The sequence below is a fragment of the Danio rerio genome, chromosome 24 (assembly GCF_049306965.1).
Source record: "Danio rerio strain Tuebingen ecotype United States chromosome 24, GRCz12tu, whole genome shotgun sequence".
Classification (NCBI taxonomy): Eukaryota; Metazoa; Chordata; class Actinopteri; order Cypriniformes; family Danionidae; genus Danio; species Danio rerio.
This window is the reverse complement of record NC_133199.1, coordinates 15,825,201-15,851,554: the sequence shown is the minus strand read 5'-3', so window position 1 is coordinate 15,851,554 and position 26,354 is coordinate 15,825,201. Positions and strand designations below refer to the sequence as shown.

General features: G+C 35.3%; 1 protein-coding gene across 8 annotated transcripts in view; it reads right to left on the bottom strand.

Moving 5' to 3' along the window:
• The window catches only part of ncoa2 (nuclear receptor coactivator 2), a 207,566-nt gene that overhangs the window by 61,186 nt on the left and 120,026 nt on the right, over positions 1-26,354 (bottom strand). For all 8 annotated transcript variants that reach the window (XM_009297336.5, XM_073940585.1, XM_073940586.1 and 5 more), the window contains 4 exon segments: positions 24,267-24,449; positions 14,144-14,245; positions 10,322-10,462; positions 7,932-8,079 (listed from right to left, as the gene is read on the bottom strand). In XM_009297336.5, coding sequence (XP_009295611.1) covers positions 7,932-8,079; positions 10,322-10,462; positions 14,144-14,245; positions 24,267-24,449 — 574 coding nt within the window.

Genomic DNA, 26,354 nt, shown 5'->3' with positions numbered 1-26,354 from the left:
CACCTGCTACTATTGCGCTCCATACACACCCAAAACAAATATTAGCTGTTTAAGGCCAAATCCCAATTCTATTTTTAAACTCCTACACATTTCCCTTCTCTTTCCCCTTGGCCCTTGAAACAGAGTGTTAAGGGGGAGGGCTTCAAAATGTACCCCTAAGAAATGGGACAGCACTACAGAACCTGCACACGTCATCATATGACATTGTGATCTCTCGCTTCATATGCGATAGACGGTAGCGACTGCTGTAGTTATACCAGTTGCGTTATTTTTTGGTATTAATCTTAAGAAATCACAGAAGGCAACAATATCATGTTATCATAAGGATATAATGTGGCAATAAGATCACAACTATACTGTGCATTTATACCGTGGCCATATTAATCTATGCAAACACACAAAAAACAACATTAACATGATAGCAGACATTGTAAAAAGGTCATTCCCAGCCACTAGACTATTCTGACAGGGAATTCGAGTGTCATTTAGTGATAGAATGTTGCGGGACTGCTATACGGGAGTTATTTTTAGGGATTATAGATAGCAAAATTGAGTTTTTTATTTTAGCCTTTGTTTTAAAAACCGTGACTGTAAAATACGAATGTTGTTATTAATATATTCAAACATATGCTTGTTTGTTGTAATAATACGTAATAATAACAAAAAATACTAATTTGTGCAACTACTATGTGCAGCCATGCTGCAGTTGTAGATGGTGCATTCTGGGAAATTGTTCTCCTGAAAAAAAAAAATTGCTGTTTTGAGGACTATCTTGCATTCCCCTTAGCCCTACACCTTCAAGCTAAAGAGAATTGGGACAGCCCTACTCCTTCACATGAACGCACACAACTAGGGGTAAGGGAAAGGACTAATGGGTAGAATTGAGATTGGGCCTAAATATCCCATTATATGTGAGCAGGCGCGTCGCTAGACCCCATTAACTGGGGCACATGTCAGAGCAAAACTTGGCTAGTCCCAGTAAAAGCTTTGAGTTACAATTTACTTTATATTTAAGTGTAATACTTAAGAGGGGTAATCCTAGGATATAGACATCGCTATTGAATCAGTGCTTTTGAAAGCTTATGTAGTTTAATCAAAGACAAACTTATGCACGCGTACAGAAAACCAAGTTGAGGGGGCCTGTGCCCCAGCTTTATGTCTAGCAACACCCCTGATAGTGATTATTAAAATTAGATACATACCGCGCCATACACAATTTACACATACTCTGGAAGAATGACTCAAAGGGCTCATTAAGAAATCATCTGTGAACCACCCAGGGTACAACACCCAAATATGTATACAACCACATAACAATGCCTTGGTGACTAATCCCAACACTTATTTAATCACTTTACAAAAGAGAGACATAAAATTAGAAGTAGAAAACAAATGCAAGAGGAAAAGGCACTTATAAAAACAGAAACAGAAAACAATGCCTGTTTAGTTCAGACAGGGCACGCCGGCATCACCAGTTTGGCACGTGCCATTGTCGACAATGGAGTTTTAATAGCGATCCAAAGAATTAATATTGATTTCCACGTAAATTCTATTGAAGCTATTTCATTACATTAATCCGGTGCAGTCATTTGTTAAATTAATCTCGCAGACAGGAAACGGTTCTCTTCGCGCTCCGAACAAGGAATCCGAGAAAAGAGCTTAAGCGGAATTTCAGGAATGGCTTAATTAACTCAAGTATGTTTTAGAAGAGAAGGTTAAAAGAGGGGAACGAATGGTTATCAAAAAAAAACAGCAGCGCTCATCCCAGGAAAGAGAAAGAGAATGGCTGTGCATGTCAGATCACCCCCCTCTAATGTAAAAATCACCTCGGGGTATACGGCTTTTAGCAAGCTACGTACTAAAAAACACTGTCTGAGAGCTGATAAATGCATAGAGATGGCTTTGTTGGGAGAGTGCGGGATGAATCAATGGTCAGGCTGTAGTGAGTGTGTGTTATTGTGCTTGAGATGCGGTGCTTTAAGAGAGCAGCCCCCCTGATGTGAGCTCACTCTGGGTTTAATGTTGATCTGTGCTCGACAGCCCAGCCTAACACTGCTCTTATTGTCTCAGAAAGCAAACCGGAGAGATGCATATGAAACTGTGTTCACAACTGCCTGCTGCGGGTCTTAGCTTTTACTAAGCCACACACTCCAAACGATTTAATTCGATGTGAAAGTGCACAATACTATTAATATTATTATTATTATTATTAATAATAATAATAATAATAATAATAATAATAATAATAATAATAATAATAATAATACATATTATTATTATTAATATTATTATTATTATTATTATTGTTATTATTATTATTATTATTATTATTATAAATAATTTAAGTTAAGATTCACACTATTATCTACTGTATTATTACTTGCCTATTTTTAAGTTAAGCTTTAACTGTTTATAAGTACTTAAAGTATTTTACATCCCTAATCACTAATCCTGGCCAATACCTCGTAAATTATTAATAAATGGAATATTAGCCCTTTATTAAGCTAATAGTCTCAGTTATTGGTCTGCTAGTAGCACAAATTGTACATTAAATACAAGTTTGACCATAATAGGCACAGTAAAGGAACAGAAAAACAGGATTTCTGCAAGTTTTATCAAGTTAAAAGACATTTTTAAGACCCTTTAAGGCCATTATGAATGAAACTTTAGAATTATACAGGGCTAAATACTAATTATTATACACAAATATAATAATATATAAAATAATATAGGCGGTTCATTCACCCAAGAAATGAATGAATGAATAAAATAGTTTTTAATACACAAATATACACAACATAATATATATATATATATATATATATATATATATATATATATATATATATATATATATATATATATATATATATATATATATTTTATATTATATATATTATATATATATATATATATATATATATATATATATATATATATATATATATATATATATATATATATATATATATATATTTATTTATTTATTTTATTTATTTATTTTTTTAAATGACTAGTTTAAAATTGTTGAAAGTATATTTATTGCGGACACAATTATATAAATAATTAAAAACATATATCTTAGAACCTCTATTCAACCTAACGTGTTTCTTTTATAAATCCTTAAGTTTCATGCCTATTTATATTGTAATGTAATGTAATGTGTATTTATATAGCAAACTGTTTTTGTTTGTTTTTATTAGGAAATTTTATTTGGACAATTTGCTGTAAAAATGTTAAGAAAATTGCTTTTAAAAACTCAAAATTAAACTTAAATATAAAAAGTGGTAAGACTTTATTTTGAGGGTCCCTATTGCACATTTTTGGCAATTACATGCCAAATACTTCTCATTCAAGTATTAGTAGACTGTCTGATTATTATCTGGTGATGCTGCTCCTTCAACAGACATTAAACTGACTATAAGAAACTTTGCAAGTGCATGTCAACTTATACTAACCCTTACCACAACCCTAACCTTAACCTAACAGTCTACTTATAATCTAGAATAAGTTGGCTGTGGATGCAATGTAACTTAAATTCAACAAACAGACCATCAAAATAAAGTGTAACCCAAACAGTTTTACTGAGATAGATTGTGATTGGATGGACATCGGCCCGATTGGGTAGCTTTACCTGGACAGAGGAAAATAAAGACCTGTTTAAAACTATTTAAGACACAATTGATTTTCTTGATTTCAGCCATTTAAGAATTTTTAAGACCCCACAGACACCCTGGAAAAAGGATACGTTTGACGATATGCATAAACAGAAATTAAGGATAAGAATAAAATGTATCTCTTTGATTTAACTTATGATTATTATTATTATTATTATTATTATTATTATTATATAAATTTGAATTTTAGGGGCATAGAAAGAAAAATAACTACATTTTACTACCATTATTATTAGAAGTAGTATTTTAATGTACACTCACTGGCCACTTCACCATCAGGTACAACTGCTCGTTAACGCATACTTCGAATAAGCATGGCAGCAACGCAATGCATTTAGGCATGTAGACAGTGTCTAGGTGATCTGCTGCAGTTAAAACCGAATATCAGAATAGGCAAGAAAGGTGATTTAAGTGACTGTGAATGTGGCAGGGTTGTTGGTGCCAGAAGGGCCTATCAGAGTATTTCAGAAAATGGGATTTTCATAGACAACCATGTTTAGGGTTTATAGAGAATAGTCGAAAAAGAGAAAATATCCAGTGAGCGGCAGTTCTGTGGGTGCAAATGCCTTGTTGATGCCAGAGGTCAGAGGAGAATGGCCAACCTGGTTCGAGCTAATAGAAAGGCAACAGTAACTCATTTAATCACTCGTTACAACAGAGTTATGCAGAAGAGCATCTCTGAATGCACAACACATTGAACCTTGAGATGGGTGAGCTACAGCAGCAGAAGACCACACCTGGTCCAACTCCTGTCAGCTAAGATCAGGAAACCGAAGCTACAATTTGCACAGGCTCATTAAACTAGATAATAAAAGATTGGAAAAACGTTGCCTGGTCTGATGAGTCTCGATTTCTGCTGCGACATTTGTATGGTAGGGTCAGAATTTGGCCTCAACAACATGAAAGCATGGATCCATCCTCCCTTGTATCAATGATTCAGGCTGGTGGTGGTGTAATGGTGTGGAAGATATTTTCTTGGCACACTTTATATTTCTGCATATAAATGCTTCCATTTGGATTAGACTGGAATGACTGGATTGAATTTGATTGGTCTGGACTTTAAAGGTCAAACTGTAATATATGTATTTTTTTATATTTTTAAATCTAGCATGAATATAATAAAATCTGAATTTGGGATGTATAATAATAATGCAGGATATACAGATTTTGTACAATGTGCGGGTGAGCAGATAATCACAATACTTTTTTTTTTTTTTTTGTTGAACTGTCCCTTTAAAGTTTTAGCCACTCATTTTCAATTACTCTAGACTTAATTAAACCAGCAATCAGATTGTGAGGAACTATCATGGGTGAAAAGACTTGTTTGCCAATATGCAGCAGTGGGAGTCAAGGGAGTCGTGTTATTCTTGGTTCTGAAGGAATGTTTAGAGACCAGCATCGGCCTCTGGGAAAACACGCTCGGATGTTCTTACATGACACTGAGATTTCAGTCTATGGTCATTAACCGGGCTTGTCAGAACTAGAAAGCGTGTGTTTCCACTGACTGCTCACACACGGCGCTGAATCAAACAGGAAACGCTGAGGAGTCTGTGGCAAGCCGGTTCAACATTTAATCCATGACTGTAATAGTATCTATTGTTCATTCAACTAGCAGCTTTTCCATTTAGTACATGTACTTATTCATTAGCTACTAGTGCTTATTGTTATGGTTGTAGTGCATATTCCCTTGCATACTACTTCTTATTAGACACCTATTCATTAGATACTAACCACTATGAAACAGATGCTCGTACTTAGTCATTTACTACTAGTGCATATTCATAGCATGTATTCGTGTGAAACAAATGCATATCAAATAGATGTTAGTAGTTATTAAATTAGATACTAGATCTTAATAAATAATTACTAGTATGTTTTTTTTTAATTAATAGCGACAAGTTAAAAATAATAATTTTATGGCGAGCTGTCACTGAGATATTAACTACTCAGTGCTGAATACTAGTATGCAATCCAGTTGTGAGTAGTTTATCATTGTGTATACTGGTAGTTATTCAGTTTTTGATATCTATACCAAATAATATTAAATCTAAGACTAGTAATTATTACAGCACTACTGTCTAATGCTACTAACAAGCCTTCATTAAATATTTGTTTGTATTAGATACTGGTACATATTCATTAGATAGTAAGTATAGCCTATTAAGTTTATATTAGTAGTTATTCATAAGGTACTAGTAATTGGGCAATTGTAATTGTTATTAGTAAACTATATTATATAACGAGTAAAATGTAGTCAGTGTAGTAGTGTAGTCATAATTATATGATATATTACTATAATAATATATTTTAAGTAAGTACTATAATTAAATATATTTGTTATACTATCAGTTAGATTGTATTTTAAGGTATATTTTGTTACAATGTAACTACTTATTTAACTACTGAGTAACTATTTTACTTATTATACAGTGAATCCAGAAAGTATTCATAGCGCTTCACATTTTCTGCATTTTTTTTTATGTTACAGCCTTATTCCAAAATGGATTAAATTAATGTACTTCCCCAAAATTATCCAACAATACACCATAATGACAATGTAAAAAAAGATTTTTCTAAATTGTTGCAAATTTATTAAAAATAAAAAAAAAAATCTGAAAAATCACATGTACATAAGTATTCACAGCCTTTGCTCAATACTTTGTTGTTGCACCTTTGGCAGCAATTACAGCCTCAAGTCTTGAATATGATGCCACAAGCTTGGCACACCTGTGTTTAGGAATTTTTGCCCATTCCTTTGCCCATTGCTGTACCTCTCAAGCTTTATTAGACTGGATGAGAAGCGACAGTGTACAGCCATCTTCAGATATCTCCAGAGATGTTGAAAAGGATTTAGGTTTGGGCTATGGGTGGGCCACTCAAGGACATTTACAGACTTATTGGGACAAATATCAGACTTATTGATATTTTGGCTAAGTGATTTGGGTCATTGTCCTGCTGGAAGATGAACTGTCGAGTCAAGAGGTCAAGAGCACTCAGAGAAACAGGTTTTCATTTAGGATGTCTCTGTACATTGCTGCATTCATCCTTCCCTTTGTCCTGACTAGTCTTCCAGTTCTTGCTGCAGAAAATGATCCCCACAGCATGATGCTGCCACCACCATGCTTCACTGTAGGGAGGGTATTAGCCTGGTGATGAGCGGTGCCTGGTTTTCTCCAAACGTAACGCCTGGCATTCACTCCAAAGAGTTTAATTTTAGTCTCATCAGACCAGAGAATTTTGTTTCTTATGGTATGAGAACCCTTCAAAAGCCTTTTGGCAAATTCCAGGTGGGGAGTGGCTCCCGTGTGACCACTCTACTATACAGGCCTGATTGGTGGATTGCTGCACATATGGTTGTCCTTCTGTAAGGTTCTCCTCTCTCCACAGAAGAATGCTGGAGCTCAGACAGAGTGACCATCGGGTTATTGAACACCTCCCTGACTAAGGCCCTTCGCCCCCGATCACTCAGCTTAGATGGCCGGCCAGCTCTAGGAAGGGTCCTGGTGGTTCCAAACATCTTTCACCTACAAATGATGGAAGTCACTGTGCTCATTGGAACTACAGCAGCAGAATTCTTTCTGCAACCTTCTCCAGCATTGTGCCTCAAGACAATCCTGTCTAGGAGGTCTACAGACAATTCCTTTGTCTTCATGGTTGGTTTGTGCTTTGACATGCACTGTCAACCCTGGGACCTTATATAGACAGGTGTATGCCTATTCAAATCATGTCCAATCAACTGAATTTACAACAGCTGAACTCAAATTAAGCTGCAGAAACATCTCAAGAATGATCAGTGGAAACACAATGTACCTGAGCTCAATTTAGAGCTTCACAGGCTGTCTGTACTTGTGTACATGTGATTTTTCAAGTTTTTAATTTTAAATACATTTGCAACAATTTCAAAAAATATTTTTTCACATGGTCAGTATTGGTTATTTTGTGCAGAATTTTGAGTAAATAAATGAATTGAATCCATTTTTGGAAAAATGCACTGTAACTGATTGTATTTTTGAAAGCACTTTGTACACTCATCCTGATAATTTTGATTAAACGTACATTAACAGTATGGTTTAAAAAAATAAATGCTATAATGGCTTTCCACAGGAGACGATCATAAATGACAGCAACACAGAATCATGCGGGTAGCTCTGAATTACACCACTGTTTATATATTACAGTAAAAGCACTGATTCAGAGAACAAATGGAAACCTGACAGCTGAAAGTGCAGTGTTGTCTGCATGGATCTCTGGTACCTCTGTAAGATGTGCAGGGACATGTAGAGCTGTGGCTCGTTGGTAGAGGATGAGCGAACCAGTTTGCTCTTGGTGTGAGCAGAGACGATGGTCCCGTCTGACAGGGAGAACCGGTAGATGGGACTGAACGCCTGCCCGTGCCTTATCACTGCAAAAAACAACACACCCAGATGACTGATGAGTGCAAGACCAAAACATTCGTGCTGGTGAATGCATACGCAAAATCGACATTAAATGTTAGAAATATCTGACGTGCAAAGTGAGAATAAATAAAACATCATGCAAGTCAATGGTCACTTTCCAACATTCTTCAAATTATCTTCTCTTGTTTCCAACAGAACAAGATGAAAAGGAATAAAGGTTTGGAACAAATGAAAGATGAGTAAAGTATGACATTTGTGGATGAACTTTTCATTTAAGTAAACTGAAACAAACAGAAAACGATCAGTACAGCTTTATTTGGTCCCATTCAGATCCAGTCATTTTCTCAAACATGTCTGGACTAGATAATCAATAAGACATTATAAAGCCATGTGAAATGAACTTTTCTAGTACTGCATGTTTTACAGATGAATTATTCTTTTATTTATAAACTCTATTAACACATTAAAACCAAATTACTGTTCTCTGATATTATTTAATACTTTTTGTTCCCTCACATAGTTGGTAACGGGTGTAATATTACACAACAATGACAGTGAATTGGTTTTAAAGTAAAATTGGAACACAAGTTGGGAAAACTACACACAAAACAGTGGTTTACTAAACAAATTATGGGCCTGTGAGTTCAATTAAGTGCAAATTTTATTTTCTCTGCCAATGTTGTAAACCATAGCCTGATTAATTGCTCATTATGCCTCGTTTCCACTGAGTGGTACAGTACAGTTCGTTATGGGTCACCTTTATCAGGCTTGTGTCTCCACTGCCAAATTATACTAATGTTTTTTTTTTTTTTTTCGTGCTTCACTCTGCCGTTTGTCCACTTCTGATAGAATCGGATGTCAGAAGCACTTCAATAATCACACACATGTTACTATCATATGCTCACATTCATTATTTCAAATATAGACGCATAGCAAGTGCATGGAAATCTCTAGAGAAAGTGTTTGTTTTATTTCATCAATATAGTTATAACTTTAACTGTATGTATCTCTGTAAATCAGTAGCGTTCAGCTGCGCGTTTTGCTCAGCCTTTTGGTACTATTTTGTTGTGCTAGGTACCTTTAGGAAAGGATACCTAAAAAGCGGTAGAGTATGGTTCGCTTTTTGGTACCTTTTGACAGTGGAAACGGCCATAAAAGCATACCGAACCATACCATACCCCTCAGTGGAAACGGGCCATTAGTGTATATTAAAGGTTACAATTAACAGCAGAGCAATTTAGAAAATTACTCACAATATGAGAGCATAAATACTGAAAATCAGGTAGATTAGACATTTCAACAAAATTGGACAAATTCTAACAATTAAATAATCTAAATCTAAACCAAACAAATGTTTTATTGATGTCTTTCCACGACTGAAACACTAATTGGGAGATTATATGAAACATTTAGTTTTCTTTTTGGCATAACCAGAAAATCAAGACAGCATTTATTGCTTTAATTTCCTGATGAGATGGGACAAAATTTGAAAGATGAAACTTGTTAAAACAGAAGTCTCAAATTAAATTCCACACATGTAGTGGTAAAAGCAGCGCTGCAGAGCTGAAGACAAAATTATTAGCATGATTAATTAAAATAATTATACATTTTCAAATATTTCCCAAGCAATGTTTAACAGAACAAGAACATTTTTTCACAGTATTTCATATTATATTCCTATTATTTTCTTGATACTTTTCTTTTAGTTTGGATAAAAATAAATGCAATTTAAAAAGTAAAACCCCCTAAGGTCAACATTATTAGCCCCATTAAAAATGTCTATTTTTCAATTGGCTAGAGAACGAACCACTGATTTTTCCAATAACTTGCCTAGTTAACCTTATTAGCATAGAGCCTTTAAATAGCACTTTAAGTGGTAAATTAGTATCTTGCAAAACAACTAGTAAAAAAGGGACATTATGGCAAAGACAAAATAAATTCGTTTTTTGGAAATTAGTAATTAAAACTATTCTATTTATCAAATAAGATGTTGAACAAATCTGGTAATCAGGAAAAGAATAAAAAGTCCCTAGTAGGGCAAACAATCAATGCCTTCATCTGTATAGGTGTAAACGTGCATAACAAACTGAAAAACCCACATCAAACATTTTCTGTATAAATATGTGTACGTTACACCCCTATTATCTAATATAGTGTATACATTTATATAAACAGTAGCTACTTTTATAAATTAAAATGACCAACATGGCAATCTTTACTACCCATGACACGGCTCGAGATCTGTACCTTCTTGCTGATGTCGTTTGGCGAAGGAAATGTCTCCATCGTTCTGAAGATGAAAACGCTGAATGCATCTCCGCACCAAGTCTTCCCAGCCTGGCTTCATAGACGCTCGTAACAGACTTGTGTCCAGAGACGTGATTTTACCTACAAACACACAGTATGACAATGAGCTAAACAGTTTGGTTTGTCTACTTTATTACATGTTGTCTGTATATTCAAGATTACATTTCTTAAAGGGATAGTTCACCCAATAATCACATTTTACTCTTAATTTTCTCACTTTTCGCATGCTTCCAAACCTTTCTTTCCTCTGCTGAACACATTCCGAAGATATTTTGAGTATTGCTGGAAACTGCAAGCCATTTACTTCATACTTTGAAAGTCAATAGCTGAGCTATGGAGTAGGACGTTTGCTAGGAGGTCCTGCAAAATTCGCGATTTTATCTAAATTAATGCACATTTGAACTCGATACAAAGTGCCTGCAGATAATTGTGTCTAACTGAGTTCATTATAAACTAATCCAGTGCAACGAAGATGAAAACTAAAGGCAATATCGTGCAGCTATCGCAACAGCGGCCTACAACAACTAACGCCTCCTCGGATGAACATGATATGGCTGTGGGGGATCAATGGACTGAGCTCGATGTGTCTTCAGGTGAAATTCAGACTCTTAAAACTGAAATAATTCACCGCTGTAGTAAGGTGTAGGATATGAAACATTCTCCACATGTTCGGATGAGATCACTGTGCTGCATGAAAAGGTTGACTCTTTTTCGGCTACTGTGGTACTGTGGCTACTAGAAAAGTGCAAAGATTTGGAAGCCAGATCTTGTCAAAATAACGTAAGGAAGTCAATAACTACTGATTTCTAACATTATACAAAATATCTACTTTTGTGTTCAATAGAAGACAGAAATTGAAAGAGGTTTGAAACAAATGGAGGATTAGCACATACTCATTACTTTAAACTACCCCTTTAATAAACAGAAGAAATGTTTAAGCACACGGAAGACCAATCTGCAATTCAAAATGAGAGCAAGTTAAGTGGTTTGGGATTAAGAGAAGTTTAATGCTTATGGTTAAGGATTCAGAATAAAGCCCTAAGGTTGAGTAACATCATTGTTTTTATAAAAAACGGTTACCAAAAAACAAAACAGGTGATGAAGTATAAGGAGACTCATCTCGGCTGAGATTGCTTTAAAGTAAAGCAAACAGTGAGTTGGGAGTTTCCGTGATCAGTATGTTTGTGACAACGTGTGTTTGATGTGATAGTAAAAACTCTTGATCTTCCCACTGCATAAACTCGACGTCCAGAAGACTGTAGTGTACTTAGTATACTCATATTCAGACAGAGATGCAGTTGCATTGTAAAATGACTTAACTTACCTGATAATGCATGACAAGAAAAGTGTAAACCAAGAGGCAGATTTTAAGGCAAGTGGTTTTAAAGGAAAATACAAGAAAATTTAACTATATTCAATATTTAAGCTAAATAATTATTTAAAAAGTCTTAAAACGTGTTTATTCTTATTAAAAACATAATGAACTTCTATATACATACCAAAGTATTTGAATTCTATAATCCTCTCTCACTTCAATTATTGCCTGATAAGTTGGTCTTACACAAAATCTACAGTTTTAAAAGCTCGGAAATTATTACATAAAAAAGCACTGAAAATTTTAGATTAAAAACAGCAGTTTAGTTTTTATCACTGCTTAGTTTGAAAAACAGCACTTTACAAGACTATGAATTGTTTAGAGCCTCTCCTTCTATCTATTGTCATCCAGTTTAAATCTTTAGAAAACAGAGAGTCTTGGGGTGCAGCTAAAGCTGATTGTATTATTTCAATTAGACAAATGTCTTTTGGTCAAGCTTGTTTTTCTTTTAAAGCACCACATCAGCTGAATTTGATACCATAATCTGTTAGAGAATGTGTATCTTTTAAGTCATATAACATAATTTAAAGAAATGGCTTCTTAAAAATCAACACTGGAACACTACACTTTTTGATATTGTTGTTGTTTATTTGACTATTGTTTTTAGTTTGAACTTGTATGTTTTATTGGCATGGCCTTTAATTACTGACTTAGGGATCACCAATGAAAACTAGTCTTTCGGCTAATTTGGGTATATATATGTTCTTGGGGAACATTGATTGATGTACACTTTCTCTTGTTGTGAAAAATTAATTCTTAAACTCACAAATCTATCTTTCAAACACATACTTTAATCTATTCAATGATATATTTGTGCATATACATAAGTTTAGACAGCACTAAAATCAAGCCAAATCTGGAGCTTATTTAACAAAATTACCTACAATAATGGTCAAATTTAGTTGAAATTTAGTGGTTTGTCATTTTTTGCAATATTTTACTTGAATTTAAATGTATCTTGAAATGTATCTTTTAATTTCTAAATCTGTTTGGTGACTTAAATATTATTTCAATAAATGTATTTATTTAATAAAACTGTTTTGTTCAAATGCACCAAAATATATGTCCTATATTTACTGAGAAATGGAAAAAAAATATAAATTTTCAAAAGTTGTCAGGGTATTCGCGGGGTTTTAAAAACTCTTAGATTGTTTTAAATCTCAAAAGCTAATTTTAGGCCTTAAAAAGTCTACTGTCAACTGAAATTTTCTGAAATTAAATCTTTTTTTAGCAGGTCTTAATTTTTTTTTGTTCATGTATTGCTACCCAACCTAGCCATAGCACTCTTACAATCACCAACAATCCATCTCAATAAAACTTTTACCTTTTATTTAAAAACATCATTTAATTACTTTCTTTACTGTAACATTTGCTAAAAAGTTCTGTTGTTTTTTTTTTTTTTTACAACTGAGAATACTGACCTGACCTATGTGTTTTTATTATTAAATTATTATTGTAGAGTAAAGTAATTTACAGCTATGTCTTGTTCTATTCTTGGTAAGGGTTTGTGAATGGATATATTTAAAAATTCATAAAAATATTCAAACTAAATTATTATTATTGTCTTATAAATTTTTTTGATAGGCCTAGTGAAAATATTTTCTAATAGGATATTGGAAAAAAAAACAAAAAAACTTACCATTTATCCCTGTACAAGTCTAAAATTTCATTCATAATAGTCTTAAAAAGTCTTAAATTTAACCTGGTGAATCCTGCAGAAACCCTGCAGTGTACACATTTATGCTGAGCACTAAAATGAAATGAGAACAACTCTCAATTTCTCCAGAACTGATTTATAATTGTGTGATTGAGTAAAATAATCTGATCTTCCTGTAAAATGAAACATGTCCTTTAGAGCATTTTTGTATGCTTCTATACATGTTTTTATTATTTTTAGACAATACCAATGTTTTATTTTAGTTGTTGTTCAGTTAGGTATTTACTTTATTGAGTTAGAGATAACCCTGAGTTTCAATCACAGACAAAGAAAAACATTTAATCTGACCAAGACAAACTGTAAATTTCTTGGGAAAAAAAACCCTAATACAAAACATTTTCTACTTAAAAATAAGTGTTTTTTTAGATCTTTGTAGAAAAAAACTATATTTTGTTATATTAAATACATTAAATACAGTGAAATGAACAATTCCATACAACTGTGAAGCCATTAATCATGAAATGACTGATTCAATATTTGTTTTACTTTAGTCACATTAAATGTCAAAAAAGGAGTGAGTGTAGTTTTAGCTGAGGGGTTGCACTGAGATAAAGTGAACACCCTTTGAAGAAAGCAGATGCAGAGGAAAAGTGAGAGAGGGTGAGAGAAAGAGAGAGAGAGAGAGAGAGAGAGAGAGAGAGAGAGAAAAGGGCGCCGTTGGCATGGTTACCTTGGAGGTCCTGGCGGGTGGTGAAGCTCTCCTGCGTGGGGAGCATCGGTCTCTCTTTCATGGGCACTCGCCGCGCCACGCAGATCAGACACGACTGGAAATCTACAGTCAGAGAGAGAGAGAGAGAAACATCAGATCATCACTGATAGCAGATTACTGACGCAAGACACTATTGACAGAGAAATGCACTCACAAATTTTCAGATTTTTCAGCTTCTCAAAGCTAATTTTTTTTAAATTAATACAGAGAAAAAACATGCAAAATACATCAATATCAACAATATCAAACAGTTTATATCTTAAGATTTTATTTGTAGCAAATATTGTAAAAGGCTGTTTCTCAAATGGAGTGTTTTTTTCTCCTTCGTTGAACTATAAATCTATAGTTACTGTTGTATAAACGCAATATCACACTCGTAGCAGTGCGATATGGCTGTATATCGGCACTGGTGGCGACACTAAGGATGCCTATATGTTTTACAGAGAAATGTGTTCATACAAAATTGGCCTTCTTATATACAACATCTTATTCTACACAAAATATTATAATTACAATTCTGTTATTTTTATCTTATTTTATGATTTTATTTTTCATGATAAAAAACATTAAAATCATTTCCACAAATCAAAATTAATGAAACAATGCCTCACTTCTATATTAAACATATTATTTTAAAATACCAGCAATACATTTATTTATTTTTTTGTAATTCCCTAATCAGTCAACTGTGGAGGTAAGGTCATAACTATTAGATAATTTCACCTGCAGTGTCTTGCTTTAAAGGGTTGTTAATGGAGCTGATGAATGATGAGGCAGTTTGTATGTGTGTGTGGGGTGGAGGAGGTGGAGCGGCTGATATGATGGAATGTGACCTTTCATTTGTGTGTCATTGTGGAGGCTGAACCTGCTGCGCTGCTCCCATTGAGACCGAGTTAGAAAGTCATCCCTCATCCACCCACAAAAACATCATAATATCTCCAACAGCATCGTTTCTGATGCACACATGATCAGCCATATCAGAAAATAAATTAGTAGAAATAAGAAATGAATACTTTTTTTATTCAGCAATGACTGAATGAGGACATTATTAATGGTTAATGGACATTATTAATGGTTATGTCGAGTTCAGACTGCATGATTTTCAAAGTAGTCGTGTCACAGATGTTATTTTTTTGGTCTTTATAACATTAAATTGCTTCATTACATAGTCTTCGTAGGCGTTGGGTGACAGTTAAATATCAATTAATTCATAATGAATGAATTAATTGTAGCTTACAGTTTTACTACCTGACCCACATGGTCTTTGCTTTACCCATAACAAACCATAAATAAATAAAGCTACAAACAAATGACCATTTGTCAAAAATTTTTTATTTATTTATTTATTTTTTTTTTTTTTAAACGCAGGACTCTGGCATGAATAGGCACAGTGATCTGTGTTGTTCAAATGGCTTTTCCCTCAGCTGAAGGACACAAGAGTTTGGTTGGAGTTCACTGTAGTGCATACATTCTCATTGTTTTCATTGCAAAATCCTCACCTCGTGCGCAGATTTAGGAGACATTTATGCAGAATGCATCTTTGCACCTACAAACGCCAACACAGCGATCAGGAACAGATAAACAGTTATGTGAACTTGCTAAAATAAAAATGCACGCAATGCTTGCCCCGCCTTTGTGCTCTTCTTATTGGCTCACTATTCTAGAACTGAATGTGAATGATTGGTTAATATCAGCTGTCAATCACTCAGTCAATGCCTTCTGTCTTCAGATGACAGGAGCTTCAACCTCGAAAACGTGAAGCGCTGAAGATGAGAGAATAAAAAAAAAACACTGACAGATTTACCTACAGTTACTAATAATAGCACATCTTATTAGTGATCATGTGCTGAATGTTAATCCACCATTTACACTTTTCCAAAAGTGGATAAAAGACTTCCATGGTTTCAAGTCTGCTATGAAAATGACTAAAGCCATTCACTATATAGTCTGTCGGACAGGGTTTGCAGGTAACAGCGTTTGCCACTGAATCTAATAAACATTTTAAGCATGAGAGGTGCTGTATAATCCTTCATTTAATCCTCAAGATGCTGTCAGTGGTGCAAGTGGCAGCTATATGTAACATTTAACTCAGCTCATGAAAAGACCGTTATTGCTATTAAAATGACATGTGAATAATAAGTTATATATCAATATAAATGTGGGGAGGAGCAATGGATCGCAATGCCAGCTCAGCATCATGAAGTTTGTCAGCCATCGGCGATAGACGATGGCATCATCTTTCAGCACAACCCTAATTACTATACTACATTAAAAGATTATTACTTACCAAAGAGTACGTTTACATGGATAGCAATAGTCCGTATTTTAATACAATTAAGACAATACTCTAAAATTAAGAGACTACCATGTAAACAGGCATTTTTAATTAATTTAATCCGATTGAGGCCATAATCGAACTAAGTGCAGTGCAGTAAAAAACTTAATCAAATTATTATCATTGTGTAGGACTTTGTCAGATTTTGCAACAGGACAGTTTATACACATAAGGCTGTTTGACACTATTCTCTGCACCTATTGAGTCAGCAAAGGACCATACAGCGTGTGGTCTCAAATTCTTTTAAAACAACACTCTTCCAGCAGTTCATACTCCATCCATTATCATGTTTGTCAAAAGGGTCATGCATAAAATGTTTCCGAATAAAAAAGCGGAAGTGACAAACTGTAGTTAAAGTCAAGAAATTAAAAATGAAACACCCGAAATTACATGACACTCCAAAGGGAAATATGAATAGCGTTGAGACGCAATGACGTTAATCGAATTATGTGCTATAACATGCAAAACAGGCATTCAAAAAGCAACTCATGTAAACACCTTAATCATATTATTGTCTTATTCAGATTAAGTAAAACAATTCAATAACTGATGTCCATATAAATATGGCCACTGTGAATCAGGCTAAAATAAAGACATGGTTTTGTACACTGTCTGGTAATGTACAAGCTTGCTAACCAAAACAAAGTGGCATACTGCAGCTTCATCTACAACATGAGCCAAACTGTCCCCAAACATCCAAACTTCAACAAGGAAATCACCAAAAGTTAACTTGTAGTTCTTCAAGCAAGCAAACACTGATTCAGAAATCTCTATGACTGATTCAAAGAGTTCATTCAGTTAGAATGACATAAAGCTGTGACTTCCATGTTTACAAATCTTTTTGGATGATTCATTAAGTCATAAACTCCTGAATCACACCATCACGCATTCCTTATGTCTTTAGTTTTACTAGCGCCGGAGATACAGGTCCTTTTGTTTACATCAGAGTTAAAGTGAACAGGCTTTTACATTACATGCACAACGCACAGCTTATGTTGCAGAAGCCCTTGGGTGGTCTTCAGTCCAAACTACACGAAAGCCCAGCTTCGCAGTCTCTAATAAACCCTCTGTACATACACATTCCTCCTGTCCGTCTCCAGCGCCAGGGTGAACTGGCTGGCTAATAGAGCAGCTGGCACACACGGGCCATAAAGACAGACGCTCCATCACTCAACACACCAACAGTGCCCAGCAAAAATTAAACATTGTGTGTGTGTGTGTGTGTGTGTGTGAGTGAGAGAGAGAGAGAGAGAGAGAGAGAGAGAGAGAGAGAGAGAAAGGGGAAGAGCAACATTAAACATCTCTCATCTCTCTGTTACACACACTCTCTAAAACCTCAGCCAGGGCCAAAACCAAAGCCAACATGATCCAGTGGAGAAGTGGGTCTCAAATGCACCCTGAACTCTGGGTGACTCCGAGAGGTGGAAGAGGAGGAGGAGGAGGAAAAGAGCAAATGAATCACAGACTGAAACATTTCTCTGGGCGGGATGTGAATGCATGTTCCACAAGAGCTGCTGTTGCTTTCTGGGCTTGTTTTTCAGGCACTGGAAGACTCATATCTCACACGTGACATGACAGACTATCAACACTGACACTTGCTTCTATATTAGTAAAGTGACCAAAGCTTAGAGACTCTGAACTCTTGGGAGTCGTCCTCACACCTTTGAGGTGGATGGAAAACTTTTCCACAACTGTCTGATAGAAAAAAATTGATGCTCATTTCAATGCTGTAGTCAGTGTACAAAGTAAATAGTTACTTAATTAAATTAATTTTCCACTTTTCATTTTTATGTAATGTGATTACAGTTACTTATAATATGTATGCCTAAAATACATAAATGCAACCCTATTAATATGAATGTCATTTCTTATGCCTCTGCAATGGAATAGCATTAATGTGCTCTAAGGCATTCAATTAAAGATAAAATATGATGGCAAACACACAAAAAAAGTAGAAGTACAACTAGTAAAGTGAAATCGTCAGATTTGAATTTTAGTAGTTGATGACGCGCACTCCCGACATTTTAATCACACTGGTGTGATCATATGCTTCAGGGACCGGCCAAGGCTAATCACACAAATGCGATCATGTGAATGCATGCAAGAGTGTTAATTAAGTGTTAAAAAGACTATATATATAGTTTTCTAAAATTAATTAAGGCAACTAACATGCTTGATATTTCTTTGGTTTCTCTAACAGATATTTGTTCAAAATTTAAAATGCAATGTAAATGCAGATATCGGTAGTGATGAGTACCAAAAACTATAGTATCAGTATTAGAGCTGGAACACATCAAGTCGAAGAAAAACCATTAGCACCAACAAAATCCAACTGCGTTGGGTCGTTTCTGGACCAAAAAGCTGTACATGAAAACACCAAAGGACGAAAGCCACGTTCAATACCTGTGCAAGTGAACATGTCTTTCTGCTTAGTGGGGGACAGTAGTCTATTTTCCCGTTTCACAAAATGAAACCAAACTTCCGATTAGGAATGCAACAATTAACCAATTTCACTATTAATCACGCTTTAATTCATCACGTTTAATTAATTGTAAAGGGTTTTCAACACCGCGTTTCTATACAGAACAAAACTGCTGCAGCTAAACAAAATTATGCCAACTGTACTCTAGTTTACACACTGGATTAACTGCTGTATGGCGGAGCCCGTTCACATATCACGTCTTTTGTGCATATAAGTTCTTTATTTACAATAGAGACGCGTGTCCATGTGTGCCTAGTTGAAAGAATGCTGCAAACGCACTGCGAGTCAGGTGACAAGAACTGACCAGTCAGCTTCATACTTTGTACAGATTATACAATGGAATATTTACTTAAAAAATAAACACAAAATGAAAATACCAAATAATTTGTAATACTATGTAGAGGTTCAGCACCCTTTGACTACATTTGTTCTCTTTAAAAGAGAAATACTTAGCCAATATGTAGCTTAGATTTGAATTAGACAAATAATGTTACAAATACATTTTTTTATTCTTATTTTTATGTATTTATTTTTTCATTGTTGTGTCATTTATTTTTTTTTAATTATTACTTATGTTTAAATGCCAAAAACGTTTTTTCATTAATTTAGAGAACAGGGGCCTCATGTATCAACGCTGCGTACGCACAAAAACTTTGCGTACGCCAGGTTTCACGCTCAGAATCGCTCACGTTTGGATTTACTAACAATGAACTGAACGTGGGAATGTGCGCAGCTTCACGGCAGCTTTATGGCTGGCGTACGCACATTTTTTGTGCGTGTCTGTTTTATTTCCATTGGCGACTCCTAGAGGCAGTTGTGTTAAATTCCTCTCTACAAAGTGTCTGAGCCTTGCAATGGCAGCTGTATGAGACGGGTTACTCTAGCAGGTATGTAAGGTTTCCATACCATACAGTTGACCAGCTAAACATTAAAGCACAATTTGCAGCAGTCGCCTGTTTTCCCAATGTAATCTGAGCTATCTACTGCACGCACACTGCTATAAAGACACTATCTGAAGATGAATTTGCATGCGTGAATCAGAAACATTTCCATTCAATAAATGTGCAAATAAAATATGATGTACAAACTTATTAATGATTCCTACTTGTCTTTCTCGTGATAAATAGTTAGCAAAATCTAATATGTAGCGGGGGAAAAAAGAAGAAAGAGTATATCAGACGCTGGATTCGAACCAAGTTCATGCTCGAACGTGTCAAAACATGCAGACATGCGTCTTACAAGCGCGCCACTGAGACTGTTAAGGATACTGCAACAGTTTACACCTATGAATCACAATATTTCTTTTATAATTCACTCAGTGCGATGTTCAGACCCAACTGTGTTAACCGCATCAGCTAAACTCTCCCACTCTATTTTTTTTCTTTTGTTGTTAATTCCGGAAAACAAACTTGCAAATAACACCGCTTTTCTCCGGTCTACCTCCGAAAGCAGCACCTCCAATTCACACTGTTCAAAGTTTCTATTTTTGCCTGCTTTTGCCGTTGCTTTTTCGTTGGGTTTTTCCAAAGTAGAGTCATTAGCATATTCATACGGGGGAGGAGGCAGGGAGGGGTTTTGTGCTCGTGCATGTTGCGCTCAGTTTCACGTTCATTCAGATGTACAAAAGAATATGCGTGAGACTCGGCGTACGCAGTGTTTCATACATCTGAATTTTTTTCTGCGTACGCACATTTACAGCTTTGTGCGTACGCAATGTTTTAGTAAGATTTCCACGCAAGTCTTCGTACATGAGGCCCCTGGACTATTGTTTGTTTTTTAATAATACGTTGTGCTGTATTTATTGATTACTAAGCAGCAATAAATAACACTTTAAAATGTAAGGACTTTTCAAGTGATTTTCTAAACTAGTAGTGTTTTAAAAGTAATGAATGCGTAATAATCTTGAGAACTGTGAAACCGTGATTATTTCTAAGACTTTAATTGCGCACCCAAAATTTATAACCATTGCATCCCTACTTCCGATGTCAAATTTGCGCTCTGATTCGCTGCTGAATAACCAGTTAGATCACTCTCTTCAGCCAACAGCAATACTACATGCTGAATTAAGGCCAATGAGCTCCAATATTAACCTGATGAGAGGCGATGTGTGGAACACACCAAACCAACTCGCCATACCAACAAAGCCCAACGGCCGACTGTCACCCTGGTATGTCCTGGCCCTAGATTTGATCTAGAAAGGGCAGTATCAGTTTGAAATCCAACATTAACATCATCATAATTGAATACATAATCAGAATATTTTAAGTCCAAAGGTCATAAAAGACAGCTGTGCAGTGTTAGTGCTTGTCAAGAAAAGTCAGAGGTCAGTAAAACATTTCCTAAATAACATTTAAATGAGTTAGCCACAAATGTTTAATTAAATTAGATTATTTTGAGCTTTCTACTTAACAAAACAACCCAGAAAAAACATGATTTAACTAAAAACATTAATTATAAAAATGCTGATTTCAATTTGGATAACAACAAGAAATGGTTCTTGAGTGCCAAAAATTAAAACATTAGGATAATTTCTAAAGCCTAGAGTAATTAGGTTGAAAACAATGTTGCATCACAAAAATAAATGACATTTCAAAAACAGAAAACACCTATTTGAAATGATAAAAGTGAGCCTTAAAGACTTGTTTTAAAGAGCCCCTATTATGTGTTTTTGAAAATGACCTACTATACATTGGTAACACAGCACTAAGTGGATGAAACATCCAGCTGAGGTTTAAATCTAAAAGTTCACCGTGTTTAAAAATTTTGATTCTTTAGCGAAATAGTCAACTCTTAAGTCGAATAAACAAATCGAGTTGGGTTGTGATCTTTTCACCAAATATGTAGTTCCAGATGTGGTAAAATGTGAATGCGCTTTCCCTTCGGACACTAGGAGCACAGGGGATCTGATCATGACGCGAACAGATGATGATCACTGACAGATGGAGATTCGGCTGTGGGGAATTAAGGGTTAAAGGTAATTTTCACAACAACACCACAGTATAGCCAACCTTTGTTACTGTGATTTTTCAGATTTTTGACCCAATACGCTGCAATGCGGGATTTGCCAGTCGTTTGCTATTAAAAGAAGGAGCAGCAGAGACTATTACGTATGGGACTTTGTTAGACTTTGACAGGGACTTTGTCAGTAACTGATACAGTTCATACGGACCAGTTTCTTCTTCCTCTAGATCATAACATGTAAGTGTAATTAAAATTGTTTCCTCGTTTTCTTTAGTTTGCAAAATATGTGTTTAATTGTTTCTTATAATTTGTAATCACACGCAGCTTGTAATTGCTTATGTATTATAGATCAATGTTTGTACTGTATCTCTAATGTTAATTAGAGATTATTAGCCATTAATTGTTATTAGCCATAATTTATGACTATTAACATATTTGGCTCTACTTTAACGGGCTTTGTGCAAAGTCCAAAATGCAGGGCGCAAAAGCAGTAAGGGCATGTCTGAATCCCCTTTTGCTATTTTAAGGATGGAAAAATCCACTTTGAGCTGCAGCGCATGGTTTAACAGGGTTGAGCTTATTCTTTTAATGAAGTGCATTTGCTATTTATAGGGCAAACTTTGTAAGTGGAAAAACTGAGCGCTTCACTAGCGAGAAAACAGTTAAACAGAGCATCTGTAGCACGAGAATGAGAGGTGAGCCTCCTTATTCTTTACTTTCACTTTCACTGGATAAGGAAACGTGTTGTACGCACGGACATCAATTAGCCTATACATAATTACTTTCGTTTGTCAAGCATGAAGATTTGTTTTAAAACTATTTCTAAATTCAATTCTAATCTCTAGCAAACTAATAAATGCACAATAATAACGAAGTCAGTTATATCCAAATACACATGCAGTGCCCCATATGGTCCAAAACCTGACAAGTGAACAAATCTAAGCTTGTTTTTAATAAAACAAATATAAATATGCATATAATAAATAAAACTTCTAATAACAATAACATTACACAAAAGCAAGTTGTAATAAATAAACTGAAAAAGCCCCCCGAGATGAAGAACGCATGAAAGTATGGTTTTTATATTTATACAGGCTAGAAAATAATATGTTTTGTAATATTTTAATCCTTTAATTCTTTTTCATTTGTAAAGATATTTGTGTATTGCTGTACATCCTGTTTGTATAAAGCAATGTTTAAGCGAGGCGCACAACTGACTTGATTTGAGGTGGACTTTAGACCTCCTCTTAGCTGGTCTATTGAGCAGTCTATTTTAGATCCTCAAAATAGCAATGCGCCTCAACGTGCCTCCTTTTTTAGACCAGAATGCCTGTATAACGCACATATGAGCGCAAATGCATTTGCTATTTAATCAGCATGGTGCAACACGTCAAAACTACTCTTGCGCCAAGCTTAAACTAGCAAACAACATTTGCATCACGCCTTGGTCCGAGTGTATGTTAGGGCCCATTGTGTCCAAAATGTGATGTTGAAAATGTGATGCAGGCTTCTTCCTTTAATGATTTAAATGCGTTTCTGAACTCGCGATCCTCCGCTGTTTGTTGAATCACTGAACAAATATTATGGGTGTCGTTGGGATAATTAGGTAAAATTGAATGCATATTATAAGACAATGAAAATGTTTTTTTTGACCTTGCATACATATCAGCCTGTTGTGTTGGACACCCCCAAAACTAAATTATGACATTTAATAATGCAAAATAAGGGCTCTTGAAAGGGATATTGCACCTAAAACTGAACATTCTGTCAGTATTTTCTCCCTCTTTACTACTCTTTGTACTATCTTTCTTTACTATATCTACTTTACCTATTTGACTTTCTTTCTTCTGCTGAACACAAAAAATGTATCTTGCAGAAATCTGGAAACATCCATGAAAGTCAATAGTTACAGTTTTTTTTTGTTTTTTTGCTTTCTTTAAAATATCTGCTTTAGTGTTCAAAAGAAGAAAGATGCTCAAAAAAAAAAAAAAAAAAAAACGGTTTGGAGTGAGATTACAAATTTTATTTTTAGGGGGAACTGTCTAGCTGTGTAAACTACTACTAACCTTTATGATAACTAAACAGCAGCACTTACGGTAAGAGCAACTGCACACAAATACAACAATTCTCATCCACTGAAACCAAAGAAAGTCATCAGAACAAAACAGTAGGGTGAATTCAGCTCGTACGTGGGATGTTTGAGGAATGAAAGGGGAGTAGTCACTTCGTTTGGCTTTGAAGCATTAAATCTAGAGTTTCAGAACCATTCATGTGGCTTAAGAGTGTTTTAAGAAACCGTGGCTCACCCTCTCCCTCCTCCTTGATGGACTTTGGTTCAGACACAGCAAAACACTGCATAGTCTCATATTTCTGCTGTGCCTCGTGATCCTGCGTCTCTTCGGCCTCGCTGTGAGGGTTCACAAGCATGCGGCAGTTGAAGGTGTGGCTGTTCCGCCGAGGGTTTTCGCTGGACCACGGCACTCCATTCACTGTGGGAGAGAAGTGAACACACATCACTCACTGTCACTCGCTTCAAGCTCAATTCCCAAACTTTTCCTCACTGAGTAAAGGGGTGTTCATATTGACAGTGATTTACAGCAGTGAAAGACTGGAGGTCATTAATTTTCAATGAGAGTTGATGCGAAGCAGCATGAGAGACAAAAGGCTGATTCATATCTGTTTTTAAAATATATCTTTGACAGCCTAATTTTGATGCCACATATGGGTGTAAATGGGGTTGTAATGCTTTTACACTTTGCACTTGCACAGAAAAAGTCAAAAATGAATGATAGTGGACTAGTGTCATGTAGTGTAAAAGATCTTCATTGGTTTGACAGCAACTGTGTTGCAAATTTTGACAATGCAAACAAATTAAGAAAATTTCCCATAAACCCAAACAAAAAGCACTGAAAACTGCGGACATGTTTCAAGGGAACCAAAAAAATTGATGGACCCGGATATTTAGGTTATAATTATTTAGGCTAATAATATACAAAAGACAAAGAAATAGTGTAATCAGGGTGTTAAAATAAACAAAAAATAATCATCACCAAAGCTCACCTTCAACTTCACTGAATAAAGGCTGGTTTATTCTTCTGTGTTGAGCGAACGCATGCCTTGCACGTAGTCGAGCAATTTTTACTACTGCGTGCTGTTTGTGTTGCTCTGCAATAACATTTCCAAAACGCTAGCTGGCAGTAGGTCATGTTATGTTTCTCTGTATCAAATTTTTTTGTGGGTGCTTTGTTTTTTTCTGAATGTTACCTTAATGCTCAAGTAGCTAAAACTTGCTCATTCAGAGAAAGAAACCAGCAGACGTGCAACAAATTTAACCTCTTAAGGCCCAAGGGTGTTTTTTTAGATGCAGTTTTTATTTCTCTTTGCTATTTGAGCTTATTGGAATCTAATTAGAATAAAAACCTAAGTTTCATCTTTTGATATGATGTACTTTTAGAGAATAATGATGTTCATATATGTGGTCCGAATTTAAATAAAACACTTTGTCCTGACTGTTTTTAAATGCATATATAACATATACATTTTTTTTAACTTGCTTTGACTATCAGACAGTAAAAACAAATTTTTTTCCCCATTTTGGACAGTTAAAAATAGGGTTTGGGACATTGTCATCCTGCAACTGTTTTGCAGCATATTTACTGTATGTCAGTACTAAAATATAAAACATTTAAAGTATTTTAAATAGCCACTTAAGAGCTAAAATGTGCTGTCCGCATATGTGGGCACTCATGACCAAGGAGGTTAATCATAAGGTAAACAAAAAATATCTGAAGCTCCTTCATGAGACTTGACACTTGTAAACACTTGCTTTATCGGGCTCGTGGCTCTCAGCACCACCCACACTCAGCACATCAATCAAGCCGACCAATCACAGAGCTTGAGCTATGCATTGTTGCATCGTGTAGTTACACTTTTTGAGAGGTGCACGTCAGCGTCGGCCACAGAAAGGGCTATTCAAAGGTTGCAATAAAGGTTGCGCCAGACCATATGTGTGCGATTGACACAGAAGTATATATCAGCCTTATTAGTCACAGCACAATAGGCAAATCCCAGCCGGGTCCAGTGTTTCCTCTATGATTTTTTCCAGCTATGGCGGCAGGCCTTTTTTTTACACAGATCTATCAACTACCTGGCGTTATTTCAATGACAAATGTAGTGAGCACATTTATGTAATAGCCTACCAGTATGCGCTACTTAACCGCAGATCTTCTTGTGCGCTCTCAAATTAACGCTGCTGAAGTGCGATTTAGAGCGTTTATATTACAAGTATATCTCCAACATTTACTAGATTTGCAAGGAATATTTATGAATGTCTCCAATAGACCTACAGAGCTGTATTAATGTGTCCTGAAGTAAAGTGAAACGGCTGTATGTCG